This window comes from Anomaloglossus baeobatrachus, chromosome 6, assembly GCF_048569485.1.
Source record: "Anomaloglossus baeobatrachus isolate aAnoBae1 chromosome 6, aAnoBae1.hap1, whole genome shotgun sequence".
NCBI classification, from domain to species: domain Eukaryota; kingdom Metazoa; phylum Chordata; class Amphibia; order Anura; family Aromobatidae; genus Anomaloglossus; species Anomaloglossus baeobatrachus.
In genome coordinates this window covers 150,589,420-150,616,547 of record NC_134358.1, presented here as the reverse complement: position 1 = coordinate 150,616,547, position 27,128 = coordinate 150,589,420, and the positions used below count along the sequence as shown (strand labels likewise).

General features: G+C 42.4%; 1 protein-coding gene across 1 annotated transcript in view; it reads right to left on the bottom strand.

The window, feature by feature from the left end:
* The window catches only part of KLHL14 (kelch like family member 14), a 155,007-nt gene that overhangs the window by 12,431 nt on the left and 115,448 nt on the right, over window positions 1-27,128 (bottom strand). The window contains exons 4-8 of the mRNA XM_075353318.1: window positions 16,607-16,696; window positions 8,919-8,997; window positions 7,437-7,627; window positions 5,887-6,045; window positions 2,482-2,639 (exon numbers count right to left, since the gene is read on the bottom strand). Coding sequence (XP_075209433.1) covers window positions 2,482-2,639; window positions 5,887-6,045; window positions 7,437-7,627; window positions 8,919-8,997; window positions 16,607-16,696 — 677 coding nt within the window. The remainder of the gene's footprint in view (window positions 1-2,481; window positions 2,640-5,886; window positions 6,046-7,436; window positions 7,628-8,918; window positions 8,998-16,606; window positions 16,697-27,128) is intronic.

Below are 27,128 nucleotides of genomic sequence, written 5' to 3'. Positions count from 1 at the left end.
AGATGCGACAGTCCTGGGACTCTACCCGGCTCATCCCTGGTGCGGTGGCAGTCAGGGTAATAAGGAGTTAATGGCATCCCATAGCCGCTACTAAGTCCTAGGTTAATCATGGCAGACGTCTACGAGATACCCCTCATGATTAACCTGTAAGTTAAAGAAAATAAACACATACACCCGAAAAAATCCTTTATTTGGAATAAAAAACAAAAAAAATCACCCTCTTTCACCACTTTCTTAAAATCCCCAAACCGCCTTCCAGGTCCAACGTAATCCACAGCGGACCCACGACGCATCCAGCTCTGCTACATTGGAAGCTGACAGGAGCGGCCGTAGAGCACGACCGCTCTCAATCAGCTCCACGCAGCAACTGAAGTGAGTTGCGCTGTCAGCGATGACGTCACTCAGGTTACCCGCGCCCAGGTGGAGGACTACAGCTGTGGCCACGGGTAACCTGAGTGATGGCACCACTGATCACGCGGCTCACTTCAGTAACTCAGGTGACCCATGGGCGGCCATAGCTGGAGTTCTCCAACTGTGACAGCAAGTCGCCCGAGTGACTGAAGTGAGACCCACGATTAGCGGTGCCCTCACTCAGGTGATTTACGGTGATTAGGCGGAGGACTCCAGCTGGCCGCGAGTCACCTGAGTGATGGCACCGCTGATTGCACGGTTCACTTCAGTCACTCAGGGGATTTGCAGTCACCGGTGAGTCCTTCACCGGTGACCGCAAATCAGGCCGCGGAACACAGACAGAGCCGCGTGATGACAATGAAGTCGGGTGAAGTTCATCCGAGTTCATTCTGATTGCACGGCTCTGTCTAGCAGCCAGCTATACAGTGCGTTCCCATTCGGCTCTATAGGAATGTAGCAGAGTGGGAACGCACTGTCAAAAATGCATCCATTCTGCATTCAAAATGCATCCAAAATGCAGCGTTTTAAATGCGTTTTGAAACGTACATGCAGTGACAAAACGCTACGGAATATTTGTCATGGCAAAACGCAACGTGCGCACATAGCCTTAATTGGTTAATGTGAATCTTTTTTTTCTTAATACGTTTTTTTTCAACCCTGTTGATTATTTGTAACAAAATATCTGATGGTTCTGTGCTCACGCTGTAATATTTAAGGAATTTCAAGATTGCTGTATCTTTTAAAATTATATCTTTTAACACTTTTGACTTTTCAGAGTCAGATATATTGTTATGCACATTGCCCCTGTCCGTTTGATTTTCTTGGGCTCCATGTCGGTTTTTTGCAAGTAGCTCAATGTGCTCCCATGTAATGAACTTCCTAGAGCTATTTAAGGCTTCCCAAAACCCACACCTTGGCTTTTGGTTTTGCTCTTAGGAGTGCTTCACACACAGCGAGCTCGCTGCCGAGATCGCTGCTGAGTCACGCTTTTTGTGACGCAGCAGTGACCTCATTAGCGATCTCGCTGTGTGTGACACTGAGCAGCGATCTGGCTCCTGCTGCGAGATCGCTGCTCGTTACACACAGCCCTGGTTCGTTTTCTTCAAAGCCGCTCTCCCGCTGTGACACACAGATCGCTGTGTGTGACAGCGAGAGAGCGACAAATGAAGCGAGCAGGGAGCAGGAGCCGGCGTCTGGCAGCTGAGGTAAGCTGTATCCAAGATAAACATCGGGTAACCAAGGTGGTTACCCGATATTTACCTTAGTTACCAGCCTCTGCAGCTCTCGCTGCCTGTGCTGCCGGCTCCGGCTCTCTGCACATGTAGCTGCTGTACACATCGGGTTAATTAACCCGATGTGTACAGCAGCTAGGAGAGCAAGGAGCCAGCGCTAAGCAGTGTGCGCGGCTCCCTGCTCTCTGCACATGCAGCTGCATTACACATCGGGTTAATTAACCCGATGTGTACAGCAGCTAGGAGAGCAAGGAGCCAGCGCTCAGTGTGCGCGGCTCCCTGCTCTCTGCACACAGCGCTGGTAACTAATGTAAACATCGGGTAACCATACCCGATGTTTACCTTAGTTACCAGTCTCCGCAGCTTCCAGTCGGCGGCTCCGTGCAAGCGCAGCGTCGCTTGCACGTCGCTGCTGGCTGGGGGCTGTTCAGTGGTCGCTGGTGAGATCTGCCTGTTTGACAGCTCACCAGCGACCATGTAGCGATGCAGCAGCGATCCTGACCAGGTCAGATCGCTGGTCGGATCGCTGCTGCATCGCTAAGTGTGAAGGTACCCTTAGACTTGCAAGTAGTAATCTGTGCACAGCTCCAGTCAGCGGTCATCAGGATGTCTCCTGGCTGTCTGTGGTTCTTCCATGAGTTACCTGTCTACGGTTTCCAGTAACCTTGCTCACTTGCTTGCCTGCGGTTTCCAGGACGTCTTCCATAGTGACTGTAGACTTTTGTGAGATGCCTGTAGAACCCCATTACACTGAGATCATAAATCTTTTTTGTGTGGCTATCACATTTGTAATGTAAATATTACCATTTCTCTTAAGTCAGTAAGTTTCCTAGCTTACCATACTCCAGCTGTAGCCCCCAACAAGATAAAACCGATCGTCTAATACTGCGCATCCTGGGCCACTGCGTCCCTCTAGAATGGGGGTCTGAAGAATGTTCCACTGGTCGGCTTTTGGATCATAACACTCCACCAACATGACGTCCAGGTGTGAGAAACCTAAATAATAATACAACCAGGATGAAAGGTTGTTATAATAGCCCAATAAAGTGAAAAGAAAAGTCACTGTTTGCTATGGTATAGTACAAATTACTCAACTAAATATGCCCATACACATTAGAATAATGTCCACTGAATCCACCAATATTGATATTTATAGGATAGCTGGCCCACTAGTTGTCAGGTGAGATGTCAATTGGGCATGTCCAATTTCGGACTGTCGATCACTTTGTTCTCACTCCTGTGTATGGGAGATATGGCTGCGATGGCTGCTGGCCATCTAATGTGTATAGTTAAGCTTAAAGGGTTATTCTCATGTGCAAAATCCTAGCTCAATATGTAGTAGGCGCAATAATAATAATATTAGCAAATACCTCCAATTAGTAATGTAGTACAGATCTACTGATATAGCCATGTCTCTTACCTCATGGGCAGGGCACTGCAGCTTAAGTACCCATGGTTACGTCCACTCATACATTGGTTTGTTAGTTGCTTGTGGTCGTAACTGTAGATTCTTAAGCTGCAATGCCCTGCACATGAGATGGCTATATCAGGAGAACTATACTACATTTCTAATTGGCAGTAGTTGCTAATATTATTATTATTATTACACCTACTTCATATTGGGATAGGACGTTGGCGATGGGAATACCTCTTTAAGTGTAACACTTATAATGGACATTCAGGTCAATAATGAGGTCAGCAATAGATATAATAAATTAGAAATAATATTAAGGGTTCCGTAAGTTAGCATAAAATTATACTCTATTAATTTATAATGAAACCATGCCATATATATATAAATAAGAATAAATAAATCTTTATTTTTATATTTATTTTATAGCGCTAACATATTCCGCAGCGCTTTACATACACAGTATGTATATATATATATATTATATATAAACAGTCATATGAAAAAGTTTGGGCACCCCTATTAATGTTAACCTGCTTTCTTTATAACAAATTGGGTTTTTGCAACAGCTATTTCAGTTTCATATATCTAATAACTGATGGACTCAGTAATATTTCTGGATTGAAATGAGGTTTATTGTACTAACAGAAAATGTGCAATCCGCATTTAAACAAAATTTGACCGGTGCAAAAGTATGGCCACCCTTATCAATTTCTTGATTTCAATACTCCTAACTACTTTTTACTGACTTACTAAAGCACTGAATTGGTTTTGTAACCTCATTGAGCTTTGAACTTCATAGGCAGGTGTATCCAATCATGAAAAAACATATTTAAGGTGGCCATTTGCAAGTTGTTATCCTATTTGAATCTCCTATGAAGAGTGGCATCATGGGCTCCTCAAAACAACTCTCAAATGATCTGAAAACAAAGATTATTCAACATAGTTGTTCAGGGGGAGGATACAAAAAGTTCTCTCAGAGATTTAAACTGTCAGTTTCTACTGTGAGGAACATAGTAAGGAAATGGAAGAACACAGGTACAGTTCTTGTTAAGCCCAGAAGTGGCAGGCCAAGAAAAATATCAGAAAGGCAGAGAAGAAGAATGGTGAGAACAGTCAAGGACAATCCACAGACCACCTCCAAAGACCTTCAGCATCATCTTGCTGCAGATGGTGTCAATGTGCACCGGTCAACAATACAGCGCATGTTGCACAAGGAGAAGCTGTATGGGAGAGTGATGTGAAAGTCGTTTCTGCAAGCACGCAACAAACGGAGTCGCCTGAGGTATGCAAAAGCACATTTGGACAAGCCAGTAACATTTTGGAAGAAGGTCCTGTGGACTGATGAAACAAAGATTGAGTTGTTTGGTCATACAAAAAGGCGTTATGCATGGAGGCAAAAAAACACAGCATTCCAAGAAAAGCACTTGCTACCCATAGTAAAATTTGGTGGAGGTTCCATCATGCTTTGGGGCTGTGTGGCCAATGTGCAAGAATTAGTGATGAAGTTGAAGTTACGCAGGGGACGGATATTTCAGCAAGACAATGATCCAAAACACCGCTCCAAATCTAATCAGGCATTCATGCAGAGGAACAATTACAATGTTCTGGAATGTCCATCCCAGTCCCCAGACCTGAATATCATTGAAAATCTGTGGGATGATTTGAAGCGTGCTGTCCATGTTCGGCGACCATCAAACTTAACTGAACTGGAATTGTTTTGTAAACAGGAATGGTCAAATATACCTTCATCCAGGATCCAGGAACTCATTAAAAGCTACAGGAAGCTACTAGAGGCTATTATTTTTGCAAAAGGAGGATCTACAAAATATTAATGTAACTTTTATGTTGAGGTGCCCATACTTTTGCACCGGTCAATAGATGTTTAAATGCGGATTGCACATTTTCTGTTAGTACAATAAACCTCATTTCAATCCAGAAATATTACTCAGTCCATCAGTTATTAGATATATGAAACTGAAATAGCTGTTGCAAAAACCCAATTTGTTATAAAGAAAAAAGGTGAACATTAATAGGGATGCCCAAACTTTTTCATATGACTGTATATATATATATATATATATATATATATATATATATGTGTGGAAATAATGCAAGTGAGCACAAAATTATATCTGACGTGAGCACAGGATGTGATTTCATATTGCATTATACATTTTGTACAAACAGATCTCAAGTCTGAATATGGAGACCTCTAAATAGAATCTAATACAAGTTTACTAAAGCACAAATATTACAAACTATCACAACATATTTTGCAGAATTCAGTTAATTTTATTTAGATCATTTTTTTTTCTTTTTTCAAATTAAAAAAGAGGAAATTGAAGGGATTGGTTTCTTAATTATGATAATTGTGTTAATTAGTGCTATATAATATACTTTTATGGAATTTTGTTTGCATTTTCATGTGAGGGTTATTGATATTGATGATTAATATGGCATTACAACAAAGAAAATGTGAAAAAAAATAAATAAATAAAGAAATACATATATGTTTTCTACAGAACGAATATTACAAAATATATGAGAATATCTTTTGTAGACTTTGGTTAATTTTATTTTAGAACATCCCAATATTACTGCATCTTAACCAAACAACAAACAACTAAATCCTTCTTATTTTACCTATAGATAACATAATAAACCACTTCAAATGCTTAGAAAGCTTTGGAAATAAATTAAATAGTATAAATATACACATGTATACTTCTAACTAATGGCGCTGTTATGAATTCATCACTATGAAAGTAATGCAAATTTAATAACAGTAAAATGGGCATACTATTAAAAATAAAATATGCCACCACTGACCTTTTAAATGGTTTCCACCAATTGCATATAGACGATCATTCATTACAGCTAAGGCATGAATTGCTCTCTTTGTGTTCATATCTTGCTTCCGGGCCCAAACATCCATGACCGGATCATAGCAGTACAGCCACTGGACATATTCTCCATTATGAACGCCACCTACGGAGCGGACACGTTATCACTACATGCTTTACATTAACATAGTTGTGACATTACGTATCAATAAATTATCTATCATTTATCACTTTTTATCTATCTATCTATCTATCTATCTTTTATCTATATTGTGTTCTTGTTCTAATCTCCATCAGAGGTCTAACAAAATTGAAGATTTCAGATAGAGGGAACTGTAGTAAAGAATTTATACAAGAAATATGTTGACATTTTGTTTTGGTCATTGGGGGTTTCATAAAGTGGTGTAGCAACTTTATATGTTTTGTTCTGCATCGCTCCATTACAGTAATATTCCCAATTGTTGCTTTTGGAGCGCAGTATGTGAAATCTCTGCTTATTGTTCAATTTGGAGTTTTGTCTGGTGGTGTATGTTTTCACTCTTCCCTCCCAGATGCTATTAATTATAACTCTGCAGAGTCTGAGATTGCTAGACTGAAAAAAATCTTAGTTGTGCTACAAGCAGAGATTTCACATACTGCTCTCCAAAAGCAACTAATATGAACATCTCTGGAATGGAGTCAAGCAGAATAAAATGGAAAAGAGTGGCAGTATCGGGAGAACTCAGGGATTTTTACAAGTTATTTAACTCAATAATTTGAACAAGTGACATGTCCTTTTTAAAACAGTAGGATATTCTAGACGAAGAAGATATACAAACGTGGGTACTTTAAAAGTTATTTTTGATGATCCCATGATGAGGTATTATAAACAAAACAAAAAAACCCCAAAACTACCTCTATATCTACTCCCTTTGCTATTATAGTACCGCTCCTTCACACTCGTGACTGCGTCACTCGACAGCTGTAGCCTATGAATGGCCATGTGATGCCCCCACCAGATGTTAGTGTAACACAACCAGCTGGGTGGGGAGACAGGGGTGATTACAGGATTTTCCTTTATTACCCCACTCGTGGACTATTGAGGGTAACCTTTAAAGTCCTTAACATTGTATTCTTTTAGATGCAATGGAGAAATGTTGCTGGGAAGGTCTACATCACTTTTTATTTAAGAATGCCATGATATCATGGGCTGTAGAAGGTAAAACAGCAATATAGGAAACAAAAAAAAACTAAAAAGCTATAATACTAACTGATGTTAAATTCTCTTTCCTTTGTCACTGTTTTATCGAACTTAATATTAGCTCATAAGGCTGGAGGCTAATACCATTAATGTAGCTATATAATTTACATATCAAGTATTTGCCAGAATGAAAAAAGTTAACAAACAAAAACAAAACTATTTACTAAATAAAATAAACTGAAATGTGGAGAGATTAATGCCACAATCTTGTACTTGATACTATCAATACATCTGATTATTCATACAAGTGAAATTGAGAACAGCCCATTGTACAGACTTCATTGTATCCATCACACCTGATATGTATATCTTCCCATTGTGCACGGCTCCCGCATGCGCAGCCAGTGGTTGTGGTAGAGCGGACACGTAGCACCACTCGTTGGTCTCGAGGTTGTAGCATTCCACACTAGACAAGTAACCGGTTTCATTTCTCCCTCCAATGACATACAGATGTTTATCCAATCGACAGGCATAGAAACTGGCCCTCCTGGAAAGAATAAGCGGTAATAGTGATCAGAACACGGGGCCAGGCTGATACGTTCACGCTGTGTTGTATAGTAATGGTAACAGCCTATTACAGGCGTAACATGTTTTCTCTGCCTGAGGTGCAGTTCTGTACTTTGCCAAAGACTAAATGACAAAGGGAAAGTTAAAGAAGATATCTTAACAATTATAAATTATCTTGACATTCACTATCCTTATGGTCCTTCAAGGGTCATTGTTTCCAATTTACTAAAAGAAGCACATCATCAAAATTTCTTCAATTAGCTTTCGTTTTTCCCTTCCAGTTGTAAAAAAACAGCATTTATGTGTGTGGACAGACATGAAAGCGGCAGATAAGATGCTGGACGTTTTATCTGAATAGTGTCTTTGTCCTGTGTTTTCAGTGGATAATAAGTGTTGTATCAGACAAGTGATAGATTCAATTATAGAAAATATATATTTCACCTTTTTTATCCTTCTTTTATCATCAGGTTTTAACCCAAAAGCTCAAACGTTTTGGGGAAAAAAACCTCTATTGAAAAGATACCATTTTGGCTATCTGAAAGCCACCACTAGAGGGTGCTAAACTACTTAGTGCATCAGTTGGCCTCCTCTAATGCTAGGTGGCAATCACTATGGATCTATGTCTATGCTGGGCATTTGGAGCTTTGTATCCCAAAAATGTAGAATACTATCCAGCTTAAAGGGATTGTCCACTACTCTTACAAGCCCTTCTTGTTCCCCATGTTTTCCACCATTAAAATAAATAAGCTTATACTCACCTCCTGTGCTGGCACAGTTTCAGTGATGCTATTGCTCGCATTCTCAGGGCTGTGAGTTTGTTATGCCGCGTTAGCCTTCCAATCAATCACTGCCAAATTCCCTCTCCCCGCCTTCAGATGTATAAGTAATTAACAGGAAATGAGCGGCCATTCGCTGCTCTCACTTCCTGTTTTTGAAGTTAGGGAGAGAGAAGCCGGCAGTGATAGCAGGGCTCACATAACGTAACAACCTGGTGTGAGCCCTGGGAGAGTGAGTACCGGCACCGCTGGATCAGCACTGGCACGTGAGGTGAGTATAAGCTTTTCTATTTTAATGGGGGCAAACATGGGGGATGAGAAGGGGTTGCTTGAGTAATGGACAACCCCTTTAACTGTATTTGAAATTCACCTTTTCTTGATTCTGATGGTAAAGATTTGCAAAACATGGTACTTTACAACTAGAAACAACATGGATGGAGGGTAAGCAACAGACTATATTAGGCAATGATTAATAAGAATAAAGCACAGTCTTACCTTTCCTGCATAGGCGGGAGCTGTATCCAACTGTTAAATCGGGGATCATAGCGACTAACAAAATTTGTACTATGTTTTCCTGCAAGAGAACAGATTTGTACTCACTTTACATCACTATTTCATGGATAATTCACACCATACCCTAGAATAAACCTTATATTCTAGATAAAACAGACCTATTATAACAAGCCACTGTAGAGAGAGCCTGAATAAAAGCATTGCTTCCTATCTCAGGCCAAAGCAGGGGCCTATGACCTGTAGCAAACCTTTTGTATAACTACCTCTACCAGCAGATCTGACAACCAGTTTCATACTGGTAGGGAAGGTTTGTCCCGAGGTCTCAATCAGGAGCACACCGATCCCCTGCATCCAGGATTCCTGCTTGCCAAGGACTGTGAGATTCTCATTGAATGACAGAGAAAGTGGCATCATCTATAACTCCGCGCATTCAGATGCTACAAACAGAGACAGCGTTGCTTATGCAGCTCCGCAGGGGCAGACACTGACACTGAAAAGCCCCTTTGCAAGTATGCTTGATGTTTCCTCTCCTTGGCGTAATTATTAGCTTGATGTCTTCTCAGACGTGCAGTTTGATATACTGCGGATCTATATGCGAAGTAACGCTATTCAATGGGGATAATCTGCATGCGGCATATGTGTTATTTCATGGATAGAATTCACCTCAATATTTGACCTTCCACTAGTGCAGGGCATTTAAGTGAGCTGTCTGGTACTTTAAGAGTGATGGTCTTTTCTTAGAATAGGTTGTCAATACCAGATTGGTAAGGGTGCGACCATCACCAATCAGCAACTGTTCCCAAAGCTGGATGTGCTTGTTTGTGGCACAACCCTACCATGTGAGTATCTCTTTCTGTCTCTCTACCCTCATACCGGGTAAGACCCTATTGCGCTTTTTCCCCCCTACAGCTTTACATGGTTGTGGAACAGAACAGAACAACTCTGTCAATTGTATAGTATCCATGACCGAGTGGTACAGATTTTCCTCTATTCAAATTTAAAGGGGTGGATCTGCAGTACCCAAATCTGGCTAATACAAAGTTAATAGAGCTGTACTGTTCTGCTCCATAACTGAGCACATCTAGCCTCCACTGGCCCTGGTTTAATACAGTTTGTGACCTTCTGGATTGCTCCAGTGTTTCTTAGGCGAGCCGGAGGTCTTTCTCAATGTAAGTCTATGAGAACCAGAACAAAGTCAGAATGACGCTTTCATAGACTTACATTGAGAACTTGTGACTGTTACCTCTGACTTTTGGTCATCCAGAAGTTAGGGTTACAGGATGGACTATCGAGCTTGGAGGACCACCAGGAATAGCACAAGATGATGTCTGGTAGGTATATTAGTAGAAGCAGTGAACTTAGATTAGTAAAGTGCTGCGGAATATGTTGGCCTTATATAAATTATAATAATTATTATTATAGTGACACCACTCCAGTGGTGATATATATAAAGCATTGGAGTGGTGCTTTAAAGAACTGACTGGTGACCATAGAATAGATTAGACTAATCTGTCACCACATCCAGCTGGTTTCTCCCTGCACGAATCCAGATGATTGACAGGTGCCTCCTGATGTACACACATGAAACAAATATGTAAACTAGAGCAGTGTGGGGGTGAAAAGCATCTTCTAAGCTAGGTTTTCTCTGACACCCTGCAGTGTTTCAGAAAAATATATACCCGACTATAATCACGCTGTCAGGCTCTGATTCATGCTGCCCATAGTTTGCTCAGCATGATTCATGTGACAGGTTCCCTTTAACAGTCAAATTAATTAATAGATAAAAATAAATAAATTCACTGTACACAATGTTTAGTATTGAAAAAAGAATAAAAGTATTAGTATCACCACAATGATGTAACTGACATCACTGGGGCTTGAGACACAGAGGTCTAATAACAGTGGAGTCATGGGAAATTGTGGTTAAACACTTATGGTCTTTTGCAGGTTACTGTGCTGTGATGTAAATTAATTTATTGCACTAACCTAAACTTTTACTTTTCATTATACATATTGGCCAGATGGAGGACCCAAGGACACTCTTCTGGCCTCCATTTGACAATAGAAGGTGTTACACTAGCGGGTGTGGACCCACTGCACCATGGACTTGGTTTACCCTGAAGGGGCGTGACTAAGTGTCTACTGGGTTTCCACCAGAGCCTCTAATGGTAAGGAATGGTTTGGCAGCTGGTAGACTCCAGGTACCACTTCAGGGCAGTCCCCAGGACTGAAGCAGCTGACCCAAAGGTCAGGAACAAGGGACAAAGGTATGCAGGGCACGCAAGACAAAGCAGGAACAGGAGACAGGTAGATCAAATTCAAGTTCAGGAGACAGGTTGGTCAGATTCAGGTACAGGAGAAAGGCAAGACTGGCAGAAAGGGAATGGAGTAATCAGACAAGAGATGGAATTGGAACCTGTCAAGAATAGGAATGCTAGATGCCTACAGTATATCACAACACAGAGGATAAAACACTTTGATAAAATGTAAAGTAGTCAGCATACAGCTTGAATAACAGTGTACATTTGGTGTTCTCTCTAAATAACTCAACACACAGCCATTAATGTCTAAACCACTGGCAACAAAATTGAGTACACCCCTAAGTGAAAATTGTCAAATTGTGCCAAATTAGCCATTTTTCCTCCCCAGTGTAACATGCCTCATTACTCTTACAAGGTCTCAGTTGTGAATGGGAAGCAGGTATGTTAAATTTGGTGTTATCGCTAACACATTCTCTCATACTGGTCACTCGAAGTTCAACATGGCACCTCATGGCAAATAATTCTCCGAGGGTCATTGCTTTACATAAAGATGGCCTAGGCTATAAGAAAATTGCCAACTTTAAAATGAGCTGCAGCACTGTGGCCAATACCATGCAAAGGTTAACAAGACAGGTTCTACTCAGACCAAGCCTCACCATGGTCAACCAAAGAAGTTGAGTGCATCTGCTCAAAATAATATTCAGATGTTGTCTTTTCAAAATTGATGCAGAGAATAAAGGGATGGGTGGGGGGTGTCAGCTTTTTAGAGCTCAAACCATACGCCGCACACTGCATCAAATTGGTTTGCATGGCTTTCGTCCCAGAAGGAAGGAAGGCTCTTCTAAAGATGATGCACAAGAAAGCCCACAAACAGTTTGCTGAAGGCAAGCATACTAACGACATGCATTACTGGAACCATATCCTGTGGTCCAATGGGACCAAGATAAACTTATTTGGTTCAGATGGTGTCAAGTGTGTACGGTGGCAACCAGGTGAGGAGTACAAAGACCAGTGTGTCTTGCCTACAGTTAAGCATGGTGGTTGGAGTATCATAGTTTGGGGCTGCATGAGTGGGGAGCTGAGGTAACCATGAATGCCAACGTGTACTGTGACATACTGAAGCACAGCATGATCCTCTTTGGAAACAGGGCCGTAGGGCAGTAGTCCAACATGATAATGACCCCAAACACGCCTCCAAGATGACCACTGCCTTGCTAAAGAAACTGAGGGTAAGGGTATGTGCGCACGTTGCTTTTTACCTGCTTTTTACCTGCTTTTTTGCTGCTTTTTCTTCTGCGCTGTTTAATGCCAAAATGGATGTGTTCTTCTATTCAAGCAAAGTCTATGGGAATTTGGGTTTCTTGTTCACACTATGTTGTTCAAAATGCTGCCTTTTTGTGGCAGAACTTTGGTCAAAAACTCAGCTTTGCAGTGCAAAACCCAAATGGCAAAAACAATTGACATGTTGCTTCTTTGAAAAGCTGAGTTTTTGACCAAAGTTCTGCCACAAAAAGGCAGCATTTTGAACAACATAGTGTGAACAAGAAACCCAAATTCCCATAGACTTTGCTTGAATAGAAGAACACATCCATTTTGGCATTAAACAGCGCAGAAGAAAAAGCAGCAAAAAAGCAGGTAAAAAGCAGGTAAAAAGCAACGTGTGCACATACCCTCAAGATGCTGGATTGGCCAAGCATGTCTGCAGACCTAAACCTTATTTATTATCTATGGGACATCCTCAAATGGAATGTGTAGGAGTGCAAAGTCTCTAACATCCATCAGCTCCATAATGTTGTCATGGAGGAGTGGAAGAGGATTCCAGTGCCAACCTGTGAAGCTCTAGTGAACTCAATACCCATACTCAAGAGAGTTAGGTCAGTGCTTGAAAATAACGGTAGCCACACAAAATATTGGGCATAATTTGGTAATTCTGTTTTGATATTAATGGCTATATGTTGAGTTATTTAGAGGACACCAAATTTACACTGGTACACAAGGTTTACACTGATTACTTTACATGGCATCAAAGAGTCATATCTTAAGTTTTGCCCCTTTAAAAAAAGAAAATATTTACAGAAATTTAAGGGCTGTACTCACTTTTGTGCTATGCTGTAATTGTTCAGGCATCTCCCTACATGGGAATATGCCTTAAATACTCTGTTCTTTCCAGCCATAGCGTGGGGAACACTACTAAGAGCGCGCGCTACCCCATAATAGGCGGGAAGTGCCTGCATTTGTGCCCTGAGGACGCTGCCACGAGACTTCTGTGACGTGTGCAGACACTGTAGTGTATGGACAGCAGAGGGAACAGGAGAGCAAGCAGGTTGGCTTGCGGTGATGAGTAGGTTGGGATCCCTACCGAGGTGGAGAGGCGAAACACTGCAGGGATGCCAGCATTACAGTAGCCTCCTCCTTACGCCCCTTTTTCACCAGGTCCAAAAGAAATTTCGGCAAGAGAAAAAGAAAGTGAATATGCTTGCAAGGTTACCACAACCTCTCTTCAAGACCGAATCCCTTGCAGTCAACCAGGAAAAGGGTCTTTTCTCTGACCTTTTTCACAGCTAGGATGTACTTAATTTCAAAGACATCCTCCAAGCAGACAGGATTAAAAGTGGAACAAAGATCCCTGTAGAAGCATCGCATGATGACTGGTTTGAGAAGGAATACTTGGAAGAAGTTGGGGACGTGGAGCTAAGCAGGAAGCTTCAATTTGTATGGCATGGCATTGATCTGCCTGATAACTTGAAAGGGACCAACAATGAAGCGTGAACCAAACTTATGAGATGGCACCTTGAGACAAATATATCTCGATGAGAGCCACATCTTATCCCCAGGATGGAAATGTGGGAAATCCTCTTGTTGGCATGTTTCTTCATCTATTTGGACGATCTCTTAAGAGAACTTTTACTGTGCTGCCATATTTTGGAGAAATCCCTTGTGAAAGCGTCGGCTGCATTGATACCAGAGGTGGTTGTCACAGGAAGAGGAATATTAGGCTGTTGACCATAGACAACAAAGAAAATTAACTTCACACAAGACTTTTTCACGTAATTATTGTATGACAATTCCAACCAAGATAACAGTTTAACCCAGTCGTTGTGGTGCCAATTAGTGAAAAGCCGCAGAAGAGTTGTAATGATCTGGTTGATCCGATCTACTTGGCCGTTGGGCTGAGGATGGTATACAGACAAGAAGTTTACATGTAGCCCTCCAGGATCTGGATGTGAAATGAACACCTCTAACAGACATGATGTGAAGAGGGAAACCATAGATACGGAAGATATGCTGAATGAATTCTGTATCCAGCACAACAGCTGCAGGAAGATCAGGAAGTGGGACAAAATGAGCGATCCACTACCACCCAGATGACAGAGCACCCTGAGGACACTGGAAGATCCGTAATAAAATCAATTGCTATATGCTGCCTGGGAGCCGAAGGAATGGGAAGTAATAGTAGCAGACTAGATCGCATTGTTTGGGTCTTGTCCATAGTGTAAGAAGAGCAGGCAGAAATGAACTCCAGAATGTCCTTCCACATAGATGGCCACAGTAATGTTGAGAGATGAGCTAAATGGTCTTTCTCTGTGTGGCATGGCCAGCCACCTTAGAAGAGTGACCCCACAACAAAACTTGCTTTCGATCAGACTCTGAAACTAAAGTCATCTGTGGTGGAAATCGAGACAAGTCCATTGGAGCCAGGATAATCATGTTGGTGGCTCAATGATATGTTGGAGCTTCTCCTCCTCGTCAGGAGGTAAGAGACACCTAGAGAGGGAATCTTGCCTACATGTTTTTATGTGCCAAAAGTGGAGGATAAAATCAAAGTGAGCAAAGAACAGGGACCATCTAGCTTGTTGCGGATTAAGCCTCTGTACGGACTACAGGTAAACAAGGTTCTTATGATCTGTATAAATAATAACTGGATGAATAATCCCCTCGAGCAGGCAATGCCACTCCTCTAAGGCCATGTTAATAGTAAAAATTCCTGATCACAATAGAATAATTGCTCTAAGGAGGAGAGATGGCCTTGGAGAAAAAAAACCCCACAGAAAACCAATTGACCAGAGGAAGATCTTTGCGTGGTGACCGCCCACCTCCAGGAAAATTTGTTTTTAATGTTGGGACTATGAAGAACAGGAGCAGAGGAGAAGACCTGTTTTAATTTAAGCGAGGACTGCTCGTAAACACACTTTTCGAACTTGGCATATAGTCGATTCTCCTCGAGTATTTGCAGGACTTGGCAAACGTTTCTCATCTGAGACGCCAGATCAGGAAAGAAAACAAATATATCTTCCTGGTACACAACCACACAAGAGTAGAGGAGATCTCTGAAGATATTCTTCACAAACTCACACAGCTGGGGTATTACTGAAACCAAATGACATAACATGGTATTTGTAGAGACTGTCCCAGGTGTTGAAAGCGGTCTTCCACTCGACTCCTTTATGAATACAGAGTAAATTGTAAGCCCTTTTATGATCAAACTTGGTGAAGATGTTAGCTCCTCTTAGACAATCAAACAATTCTGGAGTTAAAGGAAACGGATAATGTGGTTGAGGCCCCTGTAATAGATACATGGCTCAACCATTCACAAAGAAGAAGTTTGCCCCTGCTGGAAAGGATGACTTGAATTAATCCTCTCGCTATATTTTCTTTGATGTAATCAGACATGGCTTGGGTCTCTACCAGTGACAGAGGATAGATATGGCCTCAAAGAGGAGAGGACTCTGAAAGCAAGGAAATGGGACAGTCGTTTGGAGGCAACATCTCCACTCCTTATTGTCGAAGATATCAATGTATGACCAGTAGGCTGAAGGGAAGCCTGGAAGACTAAATGGTGTGACAGGAGGCCAAAATATTTTATTTATTCCAACTGTAAATACAGAATATATAAACATACCACTGTCCCTATCATCTACAAAGGCCTTTCTTTTTATTTGTTAATGACTGTCCCTTATTGCATCTTATATTTTATTGCTCTCTGCATCTTCTCTTTAAATTCAGTTTAAAGTCTTTTCCATGTTCATATTTCTTTTGGCTTTTTTCTTTCTGAGTCAACACTTTTAAATATTAATGTATTTTGCACTTTTAGAATTACTCAGCCCAGCATTAGGATGCACTGCAATTTAACATGGTCTGATAACTTTTTCATGTCTTTGGACGGATTTCATTTATTAAAGTAAGATTATTTAAATGTAATATCTAGGGCTGATGTTTCCCTGTATTGCCATCATTTTAGATTATACAAGGGGAGTAGATGAATAAAATATCAGTGCATGCTTTAGCAGTGGTGCAACAATATGTTTAACCCTGTAGGATGAACATATTATAGCACAGATGAAGAGAAAGCCGATATGAGAGAAGCAATGTCTGTTCTCTTATACATATATAGGTTATCTTACAACTCACCGTTAGGATTCCACTGGTCTTCTCCTCCTAGCACAAACAAGAAGTTTTCTACTTCCACCACACAATGGTGGGCACTGTTGTACGGCATGACTGAAAGACATCCAATAATACCAGTAAGTCAATTTTTGTATCTAATCTTTCAAGGATTTTGATCATTTGTATTGTAATATACAATATCTATAGAGGTTGTTATCATGGACTCCTGGATTATTACATTTACAAGAAAACAAATAGAGCGGAACCAATCACATATCATATGAAAGCCTATTATGTATTTGAAATTGATATTGGCACATTTACAAATGCTGACAGTTTCCATTGATCTGATAACAGTGATCATGTGGGTCATAATAGTTTAAAAAGTTGAACAACCGGTCATTCAGTTATACTGTATATAGTCACTGTCTCTCGTTTGTCCATAAATTAAGTCATATTGGTAAAAGGGAACCTGTAAGGTCTGGATTCCCTATGTAAGTAAAAGCAGAGCATGTTAGAAGTGATAGATACACCCTTCAGGGCAGTACAGAGCAGTCATCACTGCTCTCCAGTCAGATCCTCCAGCCAGTTGACTGCTTTCCCGCTTACCCTGTGAATATGCTGAGTAGAACGTCAACTAGCTGAATAATGGGTATGACTGGATAACAATGGTGGCTGCTCATTGCTATGTGCTTCCCCAATGACTATAATGGAGCAGGGTGCAGCGCGATCATAGCTTTGTTTTCTCCTTTTACCAATGACTATGTACTACCTATGACAACATGTTCTGGATTCTAATTTTTACCTATAATTGTCATGAGTGTGTCCCGCTCTGGGAAGACCTCTGGCGAGTTTAGGACCAGAGTGTCACAACGCCTTATTTGGAAGGTCTGCAACTTGTATTTTAGTAAATCTACTTTCTTTTAATTCTGTAGGGGCTAAGCACTATTTCCCATCTGGTTCTTCATTGTAGTCTAAATCTCAGGTGCAGATCATTTGTGACTACTCCCCTTTGCTATAAAAAGTTACGTGTCTTACCATCTGGCGCCGGTTATAGATTCTCCTTTCTATGCTGACCACTTTGGAAGGAGCCTGTCTGCTGAAGAAGCTCAGGAGCCATGACTATTGCAGCTGTGGTGTTTAGCTGCATTGGAGGAGCTTGGATTGTTTTCCTTTTTGTGTCTATTTTCTCTCTGTTTGTCTCACTTATCTTGTGTATTATTGCAGTGGTGAGACTAGTGTTTTCGCCAGCCTTCTCACTAGCCAGGGTGAGTTCAGGGCAAGCGATGACCTAGGTATATGACAACGTTGGGGGAAGGACCCATATAGGGTTGTTAGGGATCAAAGGGTACAGACTCATGTGAGTTGCAGGAGGAGTCCACCCTCTCCCTATTGCCTGGACCTTCCGTCTATATCATTCCCGTTGTTAACCTTGTGTTGTACTGCACCCTGAGCGTCTGTTCCTTCTGGCGTGATAACAGCATGATCTTATTTTATTTACATAGGAAATCTGGACATGACAGGTTCTCTTTGATATAATCAGGTTTCTATACCAATTACTACCATTTCTTGGCCACTTATCAACTATAGGATATTGGCTGGTGACATGGATTTTTCAACAAACCATGTCAATGCGAGTCTGTTAATAAAGAATTATAAAGATGGGCATGTAATGTTATTGTTTTTCCTACTTATGAGTTCTAAGTGAGAGACCAAGAGTTGAACAACTTGAAGTAGATGGACCGGCCCTGGTTCTCCAGACCTAAACTTAACAATCTCATAGGCATATATAAGGCTTTTTAATTTGAGGCAGGAGACCTGAAACCGTGTCCATGCATTGGAGCATGAAACACAGATGTGTAGATTTGGCGTAAGTTCTTATATCTGTAACCAGTTTATATAAATTAAATTTATGGTGTGAATTCAATCAGCTACTATGCACAGTTTACACGTCCAGTCATTCTTGTGATAACACATATCAGTTTTTCTATGCTTCAAGTTATAAAAAAATCTATCTAATATTAGAAAAAAACAGAAATTTCAGTAACAGAAAAAAAAAATGTGGTTACAAATCCCAGAATCCTTGGCCAGCTCCTCTAAAAGAAACAAAATGTCAGCATGGCAGTACCGAGTTTTTGCTACCCCATCTGAAAACAGCATAATGTAGAGACTGAGACCCCGATTCTCGTGATGTCTGGTATTGCAGCTTAGCTCTAATCACGTGAATTGGATTGTGTTGCCATTCCAGATACAGCCAATGAGTGAGAGAAGACATATTTTTCATGTTTTAAACAACCTCTTTATCAAATTAATACTAAAAAAGTGCCAGCACACCAGTTAGTATAAGAATAATGTGTGGGTGGTGGCTATTCACACTGAAGGGTGCTTTACACGCAGCGACATCGCTATCGATGTCGCTCGTGAAAGCACTCACCCCCGTCGTTTGTGCGTCACGGGCAAATCGCTGCCCGTGGAGCACAATATTGCTAGTAAACGTCACAATACTTACCTTCCTAGCGACGTCGCTGTGGCCGGCGAACAGCCTCTTTTCTAAGGGGGCGGTTCGTGCGGCGTCACAGCGACGTCACATGGCTGGCGTCCAATAGAAGTGGAGGGGCGGAGAGCATCCGCATGAAAGTCACGCCCACCTCGTTGCCGGAGGCGCAGGTACGGTGTTGTTCGTCATTCCCGGGGTGTCACACGTAGCGATGTGTGCTGCCTCAGGAATGACGAACAACCAGCATCCAAAAGCAGCAACGATATTTTGGAAATGGATGATGTGTCAACAATCAACGATTTGGTAAGTATTTTGCATCATTAGCGGTCGCTCGTATGTGTCACACGCAACGACGTCGCTAACGAGGCCGGATGTGCGTTACGAATTCCGTGACCCCAATGACATCTCTTTGTTGCATGTAACGTGGCCTTAAGGCCATTAATGGGCAAATATGACCTAAAGTAAAAACATTGAGTAGAAATACTGCAGTAAGAAATAAACAGTAACACAAAGAAAAAATAGGGTACTTAGTTGTTTTTTTTATGAGAAAACCTTAATAGCCATCCCACAAAGGCATATATTATCAAGAGCGTCCCTATGTGTAATATCTCACCTCGCTACGTGCTATTAGGCCTCTAAATAGCTGGGGACAGAGCAGGTTTAACACCAGCATTGAACACAGTAGGTAGCTGTGCACAGCTGAGAAGGGTCTTAAGCGGGCTTTACACGAGACGATAGATTGTGCGATATGTCGTTGGGGTCACGGTTTTCGTGACGCACATCCGGCATGCCGCACGACGTGGTTTCGTGTGACACCTCCTAGCGACGCAGTATCGCTCACAAATCGTGAGTGGTGTACTCGTCGCTAGGTTTCATATAATTGTTTAATTAAAATGGCGGCGGTTGTTCATCGTTTCCGTGGCATCACACGTTGCTCCGTGTGACATCACAGGAACGATGAACAGCAGCTTTACCTGCCTCTCGCCGCACCCGACGGCTTAATGGAAGGAAGGAGGTGGGCGGGATGTTTACATCCCGCTCATCTCCGCCCCTCCGCTTCTATTGGCCGCCTGCCGTGTGACGTCGCTGTGACGCCGAACGTCCCGCCAACTCCAGGAAGTGGACGTTCGTCGCCCACAGCGAGGTCGTCCGGAAGGTAAGTACGTGTGACGGGGGTTCAACGAGTTTGTGCGCCATGGGCAACTAATTGCCCGTGATGCAAAAACGACGGGGGCGGGTACGATCGATTGTGCTATCGCACAATCTATCGTCTCGTGTAAAGCAGGCTTAACTGTTTATGCTTTTTTGATATAAAAAAAAAATATCAGCAAAGTACCATTTTGTTTCCATGTATTGCTATCTATTTACTGCATTGTCTCTATGTTTTTATTTTAGGTTATCTTTGTCTGTTAATGGCCACAGTGTATATGCACTGAATATTACACTTATACTAACAGGTGTCACCTCCTTTTTGGTGTTACGTCAGTTTTTTGTATTCTGCTGCTTATCTGGTCAGCTTTCCACAGGCAGGTCCTGCCCTGTCCCCATCTATTTTATGCCTCCTGGCACATAACGAGGTGAGGTATTAGAGATGGGGACTATCCTGATTGAGCACACCTTGTATTGGATTGGTGGACTTGTTTTTGCACTTTTTTGACAAAAAACGTTGTGCCCCTAAGTTTTTACATGTGTTACTATAATTTTACAAACTGCAATGTTTTTATGCATTCTTTTATTCTAGGTTATATTTGCCCTATAATCTAATATATAAAGCTGAGTATATGTGTGTACGTCCGCTAAAGGAATCCGCACCGTCACATGTGCAATCACGAAATTTTGCACAGACACCCCATGTGACTCGGGGAACATAATAGACTATTTTTTGATGGGAAAATTTAACCCCGCGCTTTACAGTTACTCTCCAAAAAACATGCCTCCATTAAAGTCAATGGAGCTGCGAGCTATAGGTTATTAAAAAGCAGCTGTGATTGGTTGCTATAGGAACAAAAGACAGTCATAGTATAACAAGCTTATGTGTGAGGTAATATGATGTTGGTGGGAAGACAGATAGAGAGAGACAGAAAGAGACAGACAGAGACAGAGTAAGAGGCAGACAGGAAAAAAGACAGAGAAAGAGAGAGACAGACAGTCAAAGTGACAGCTGAAGACAGACACAGACCGACAGACACAGACAGACAGGGAAATAGACAGGCAGACAGGGAAAGAGACAAGGAAAGAGACAGGGAAAGGAACAGATAGAGAAAGACAGACAGGGAAAGAGACAAAAACAGGGAAAGAGACAAAAACATGAAAAGAGACTGAGACAGACGGGGAAAGAGAAAGATGGGGGAAGAGAAAGACCTGAAACGTGACAGACCTGGAATGAGACAGACGGGGAAAGAGACAGACGGGGAAAGAGACAGACGGGGAAAGAGACAGACGGGGAAAGAGACAGATGGGGAAAGAGACAGACGGGGAAAGAGACAGACGGGGAAAGAGACAGATGGGGAAAGAGAAAGACGGGGAAAGAGACAGAAGGGGAAAGAGACAGACCTGGAAAGAGACAGGCAGGGAAAGCGACTGACAGACACTGAGATAGAGAGAGACAGACAGACACAAAGATAGACAGACAGACACAGAGAGAGAGATACAGACAGACAGAGAGACTGATACAGAGACAGACAGAGAGAGAGACACAGACAGACAGACATGGATAGAGACAGAGACACACATGGATAAAGAAAGACAGAGACAGACAGAGACACACACAGAGACACACACAGACACACACAGACAGACACACAGACAGACAGAGACAGCAGACAGAGACAAACAGAGAGAGACTGGGTAGGAGACAGAGAGACAGTTACTATCCCGGGCATCGCCCGGGTACTACAGCTAGTCTCATATATAAAGCTGAGTGTATGTATGTGTGTATGTATGTCCGCTAAAAGAATCCGCACCGTTGCATTTACAATCATAAAATTTTGCACAGACACCTAATTTGGCTCAGGGAATGTCATAGACTATGTTCTGAGGGGAACATTTAACCCCATGCTCTACAGTTATTTGCTAAAAACCTGCTTACATTAAAGTCAATGGAGCTGGGAACAGATCTGTTATTATACACTCTTATTATGGACTTGATAGAGACAAACAGAAAGACCCACAGACATACACAGAAAGAAACACCCACAGAAATAGACACACACACACACACACACACACAGACATAAAAAGACACAGAAAGAGACACACGCAGAAAGAGAGACACACAGAAAGAGACACAAACAGAAAGAGACACATACACAGAAAGAAACACACAAGGAAAGACACACGCAGAAAAAAATATACACACACAGAAAGAGATAAAGACACACAAAGAGACACACAGAGACACATACATAAAAAGACACACAGAAAGATACACACACACAAAGTGATAAACACACACAAAGAGACACACAGACAGAAAGAGACACATACACATAAAGAGACACACACCGAAAGAGACAAACACCGAGACGCACACACAGAAGAGACGCACACAGAAATTGATTGGATGTTTGAGGTAATATATTGGCTGTTTTGACAGTTACCCTGCATCAGGTGGCCTATATCAACCAATCACAGGTATGCTTCTATTTTGTTACAAGTCAAGGAACTCTGATTGGTTGCTATAGGCAATCAAGGACATTCTTACTATAAGACAATATACGTGTCAGTTAATATGATTTCAGTGGTTAGAGGGAGAGTAGGAGAGAGGGAGAGTCAAAGGGAAAGTGGTAGAAAGGGAGAGTGGGAGAGAGACTTAAGGGCCCGTTACACGCTACGATATATCTAACGATATGTTGTCGGGGTCAAGTCATTAGTGACGCACATCCGGCATCGTTTGACATATCGTAGCGTGTGACAGCTACGAGCGACTGTGAACGAGCAAAAATACTCACCTTATCATTGCTCGTTGACACGTCTCTCATTTTCAGAAAATCGATCGTCCTTCTGCGCGCCGGTTGTTCATTGTTCCCGAGGCAGCACACATCGCTCCGTGTGACACCCCGGGAACGACGAACTGCAGCTTACCTGCGTCCCGCCGGTAATGCGGAAGGAAGAAGGTGGGCGGGATGTTACGTCCCGCTCTTCTCCGCCCCTCCGCTTTTATTGGACGGCAGCTGTGTGACGTCGCTGTGACGCCGAACGTCCCTCCCCCTTCAGGAAGAGGATATTCGCCGCCCACAGCGAGGTCGTTCGGGAGGTAAGAACGTGTGACGGGGTTAACGACTTTGTGCAGCACAGGCAACAAATTGCCCATAACACACAAACGATGGGGGCGGGTGCGATCGCACATGCGAACACACGATAAATCGACGCGTGTAACGGGGCCTTTAGTTACTATCCCAGGCAACGCTGGTTTTACAGCTAACTTAACTAACTTATATAAATGAGTTATCTAAAGAACCATCTACTTGCTATTAAGAATATAATACTGATCTTATTGTATAAGATAGAGACTATGTAAGTCTACATGCCGAGGAGCCTGCAGAGAATGACCCCACTTTATTGCTTTGGGAAATGTTCATGTAGAAATCACGCTTCCCTGAAACAAAGCCTGCTCCCTTACACCAGTTGTCATGGGAATCTAGTACATACTGATTTCTTTTCAATTCTTCAAGCTAATATATGCTTCAATTTATTTGGATTAGTTTAACCAACCTAGAAGTGTCATGTCCCGGGTCGTACGTTACACCTGTCCATAAATGTCATGTCCCATCTTTTGGAAAACATACAAATGTACCACTATCATACCATGTAAAGTGGCTGGAGCATTAGTCAGAAAATCATGTCCTTGCTCATCTCATCAAATGGACACCTTAAATCTAGGTGAGGACAAAGAGGGAAGCGATGTGCATGTTGAGGCTGGGAATTTATTGCTGGACACGGATCAACAGAGCACTTAGAAAACCAGTGCAGTGGGAAATCAATATGACACAGGGCCAGCGCTTTCTCTATAAACTTCTGCCAAAGAGAAAAAAAAGCCAGCCGAACTCACATGTGAATTTTTTCAGTTATATATCTCTCATTTCACATGATTTACTATCTCCTTCTTGCAAAATGCAGCAGTGCAATATGGAATGTTTAATGATAATTTTTATCATTCTGATGCTACAGGCTTCCTAAACTTGGCTGGGCTCAAAGGAAGATTTATCAAACTTTACCTCGCACACATTTCCTATTGTATATTACAGTTTTTTATCATTTTTAGAGCAAGGATGTTATCGATATCACATGAAACTGTCTTATTAACTGATAACGGGGAATTTTCTGGATTATTTCAGGTACAGAGTATATGCAGCATTTGCTGTAAGGCTGTTGAGCATTTCTATTATTAATCCCAATATTATCCCCACCTTTTCTTAGCTATTTGGTAAATATCAGTATATCTCATACTGCACAATGTGGGACACAGCGGATCTATTGATTGATTTTATATCTGCGCTCAGTTTTGTTATACAATCGTCTGACAGATTATTTTATATTTTACAACAAAGGTGCAGGCTGGAGTATACGGCATAAACACATCAGAAGGTGAAAAGTTATAAAATTGCAAATACATTCCAAAAGTACAGGATGTTAGAAGGTCTCAGAGTTCAAGATTAGAAAATATACTTTTTCACCCCCAAACCATTGCTACTCTTATGCATGGTTCTGTCTTTATTGCAGCTCATTTTCATACAACCCCAATAAAAGAAAACTCCACTCTTAAATAACATTTATTACACATTTATGTCTATATAGATAAACTTGTATATCAAAAAAGACTGACCCGCACATCCAATAGGTGTGACAGCTGAAAACACAATATAACTACAACAATACAAACAGCTGCACTCTAGAATGCTAACAATGATTAAGTGAACTCTGGTATTGCATGCACTACCAGAGTTCACTTGTTAGCATTCTAGAGTGCAGCTGTATGTATTTTTGTAGGTATGTATAGACTTGTGTCCGGCCTCATTCAAACATCAGCGATTTCTCATACATACATAAAATGGTACGAGTGTCATCAGTGTTTCTCATTCGATTTCGATCACTGTTTGGTCAGTGTCAGTGTTCAATCAGGGAAAAATAGGGACTATAATGGCAATATGTTCTATCCATGAAAAATGCATAAAAAACATGTGAAAAATAGACATGAAAGAGCCTTAAATTTATTATTTTGTGCTAATCTTGCAGATTATGCACAAAAAACTGCAGAATTTAATATTGAAAGCATTGAAACCAATGTAAAACTTACTATGAATTTTTACTAAAATTGAACTCTCCCTTCAAACTGATTTATTATCTATTTGCAAAATGCCAGTAAATTTTATTTTAAGCCATACTGGACAATATTACCATAGCTGAAAACACTGCATTGTAAAGAATAAAGTGATGGTATTTCCTATGAAAATCCACCTTACTGTATCTTGGTGAATGACAGTAAGTATTTTTGGCCTTTCTGACAGCAACACTTACAATCTACACTACTTCCAGCACATACCATGAATAAAGTGTATCTGACATATTATACATTTTGTTACAAGCCACCTGGCATCTCTAAATCGGGCTACAATAAACAGGCTTGGTGCGGGCCACTCTAACTATCAGTGTCATGCCTTAGTTTTGGTACTCGATCCGGTGACCTCTTGTTGCATGGTCTGTTTTCTTCCCTGCTTAGCTACTGCCTGGTCAGCCTCTGTCCAACTGCTGATGGTTCTTTTATCTTTGCTTTTCTTTCCTTGCTTTACTGCTAGTCAGGTGTTTCTCACTTTCCTATTTTGTCTCTGTTCTATTGTGACGCCCTGGGCAAGCCAGGGGTCACAGGTCACAACACCACCACACCCTACACCCCAGTTAGGAACACCAAAGCTAACCAAAAATCCTTGTTGCCTTCCTCCAGGGGCTGATGTCCACACCAGGGGGTGGGCAAGGCGGTTGGCTCCGCCCACCGAGGAGTTCACCGCCCTGGAGGCGGGAAAACCAGGCAGATAGAGTTTGGAGTTTAGAGAGATCAGTTCGAGAGGTAGAAGGAGAAGGAAGTGAGAGGAGTAAAGTGGAAGAGACAGTACAGTTAAGTAAGCCTGAAGTTGGTCCGGGTGTGTGCCCCGGACTGAGACAGCAAGGTCAGCAGACGGCGGTGACTGTCTGCAGGGGAGACTGCTTGGAGGTTGCTGGAAGGACCGCGGACGGGTGGTGGCCCGGCGGTACCGGAGTGGTATACGAAGAGCAGTCAGCACCAGTGGCAGGGGCCTTTCGGATCCCGGCAAGGCTAGGAGTCGCCGTGAATTTGCCAAATCCGTTAGTGAAGGGGACCTCTGGGTCTCCCAACAGCCAAGTCCCGATTGAAGGCAACAGTCCAACCATTGGAGAGAGACACCGCCACCACCAGGGCACCAGTTTCTCAGGGCCAGCGCCTGCGGGCAAAGTAGGGCTCCTCCGGCCCACATCCAAGCCGGGGAGCGGGTTACCGGTGGGAACCCATCGCAACCATCATCATCTTAGGTGCAGGAAAAGGGACCGTCACCGTCAACTACTGGGGAAAAGCAAGTGCAGCCGTCCGTGGGAACCGTCTTTCCAGCCGTGTGTTTTACCGAGAACTGTGTCATCGTCTCAGGCTGAGTGAGTACCACAGTGCCGCAAGGCACAGCGCTGCCCCCGCGTCCCTGCACCCCACCAAGCCCTGCATCACCCACCTCATCACTGGGCCCCGGGACAACTACCCCCTACCAACGGAGGGGAGAACCAACAACTTTGCTGCTCCCTGTCATCAGTCCTCGGGATCCCCATACAGAGCAGCGGTGGTGTCAACAAATCACCACAACCGTTGGTGGCGTCACGGACAATAAACTATCCCGAAAACCAATCCCCTTTCACTCACGGGCGAGGAGCGCCGCTCGAGTCCCCAGGATCCGGCCCATCGCTCGAGCCACCGAGCAGCAGCAGCAGGCCGCAGCAGCCACAGCGGCAGCCGGACCCGAGCAGTGGGAGAGCGCGGCGTCCCCTCCTCCG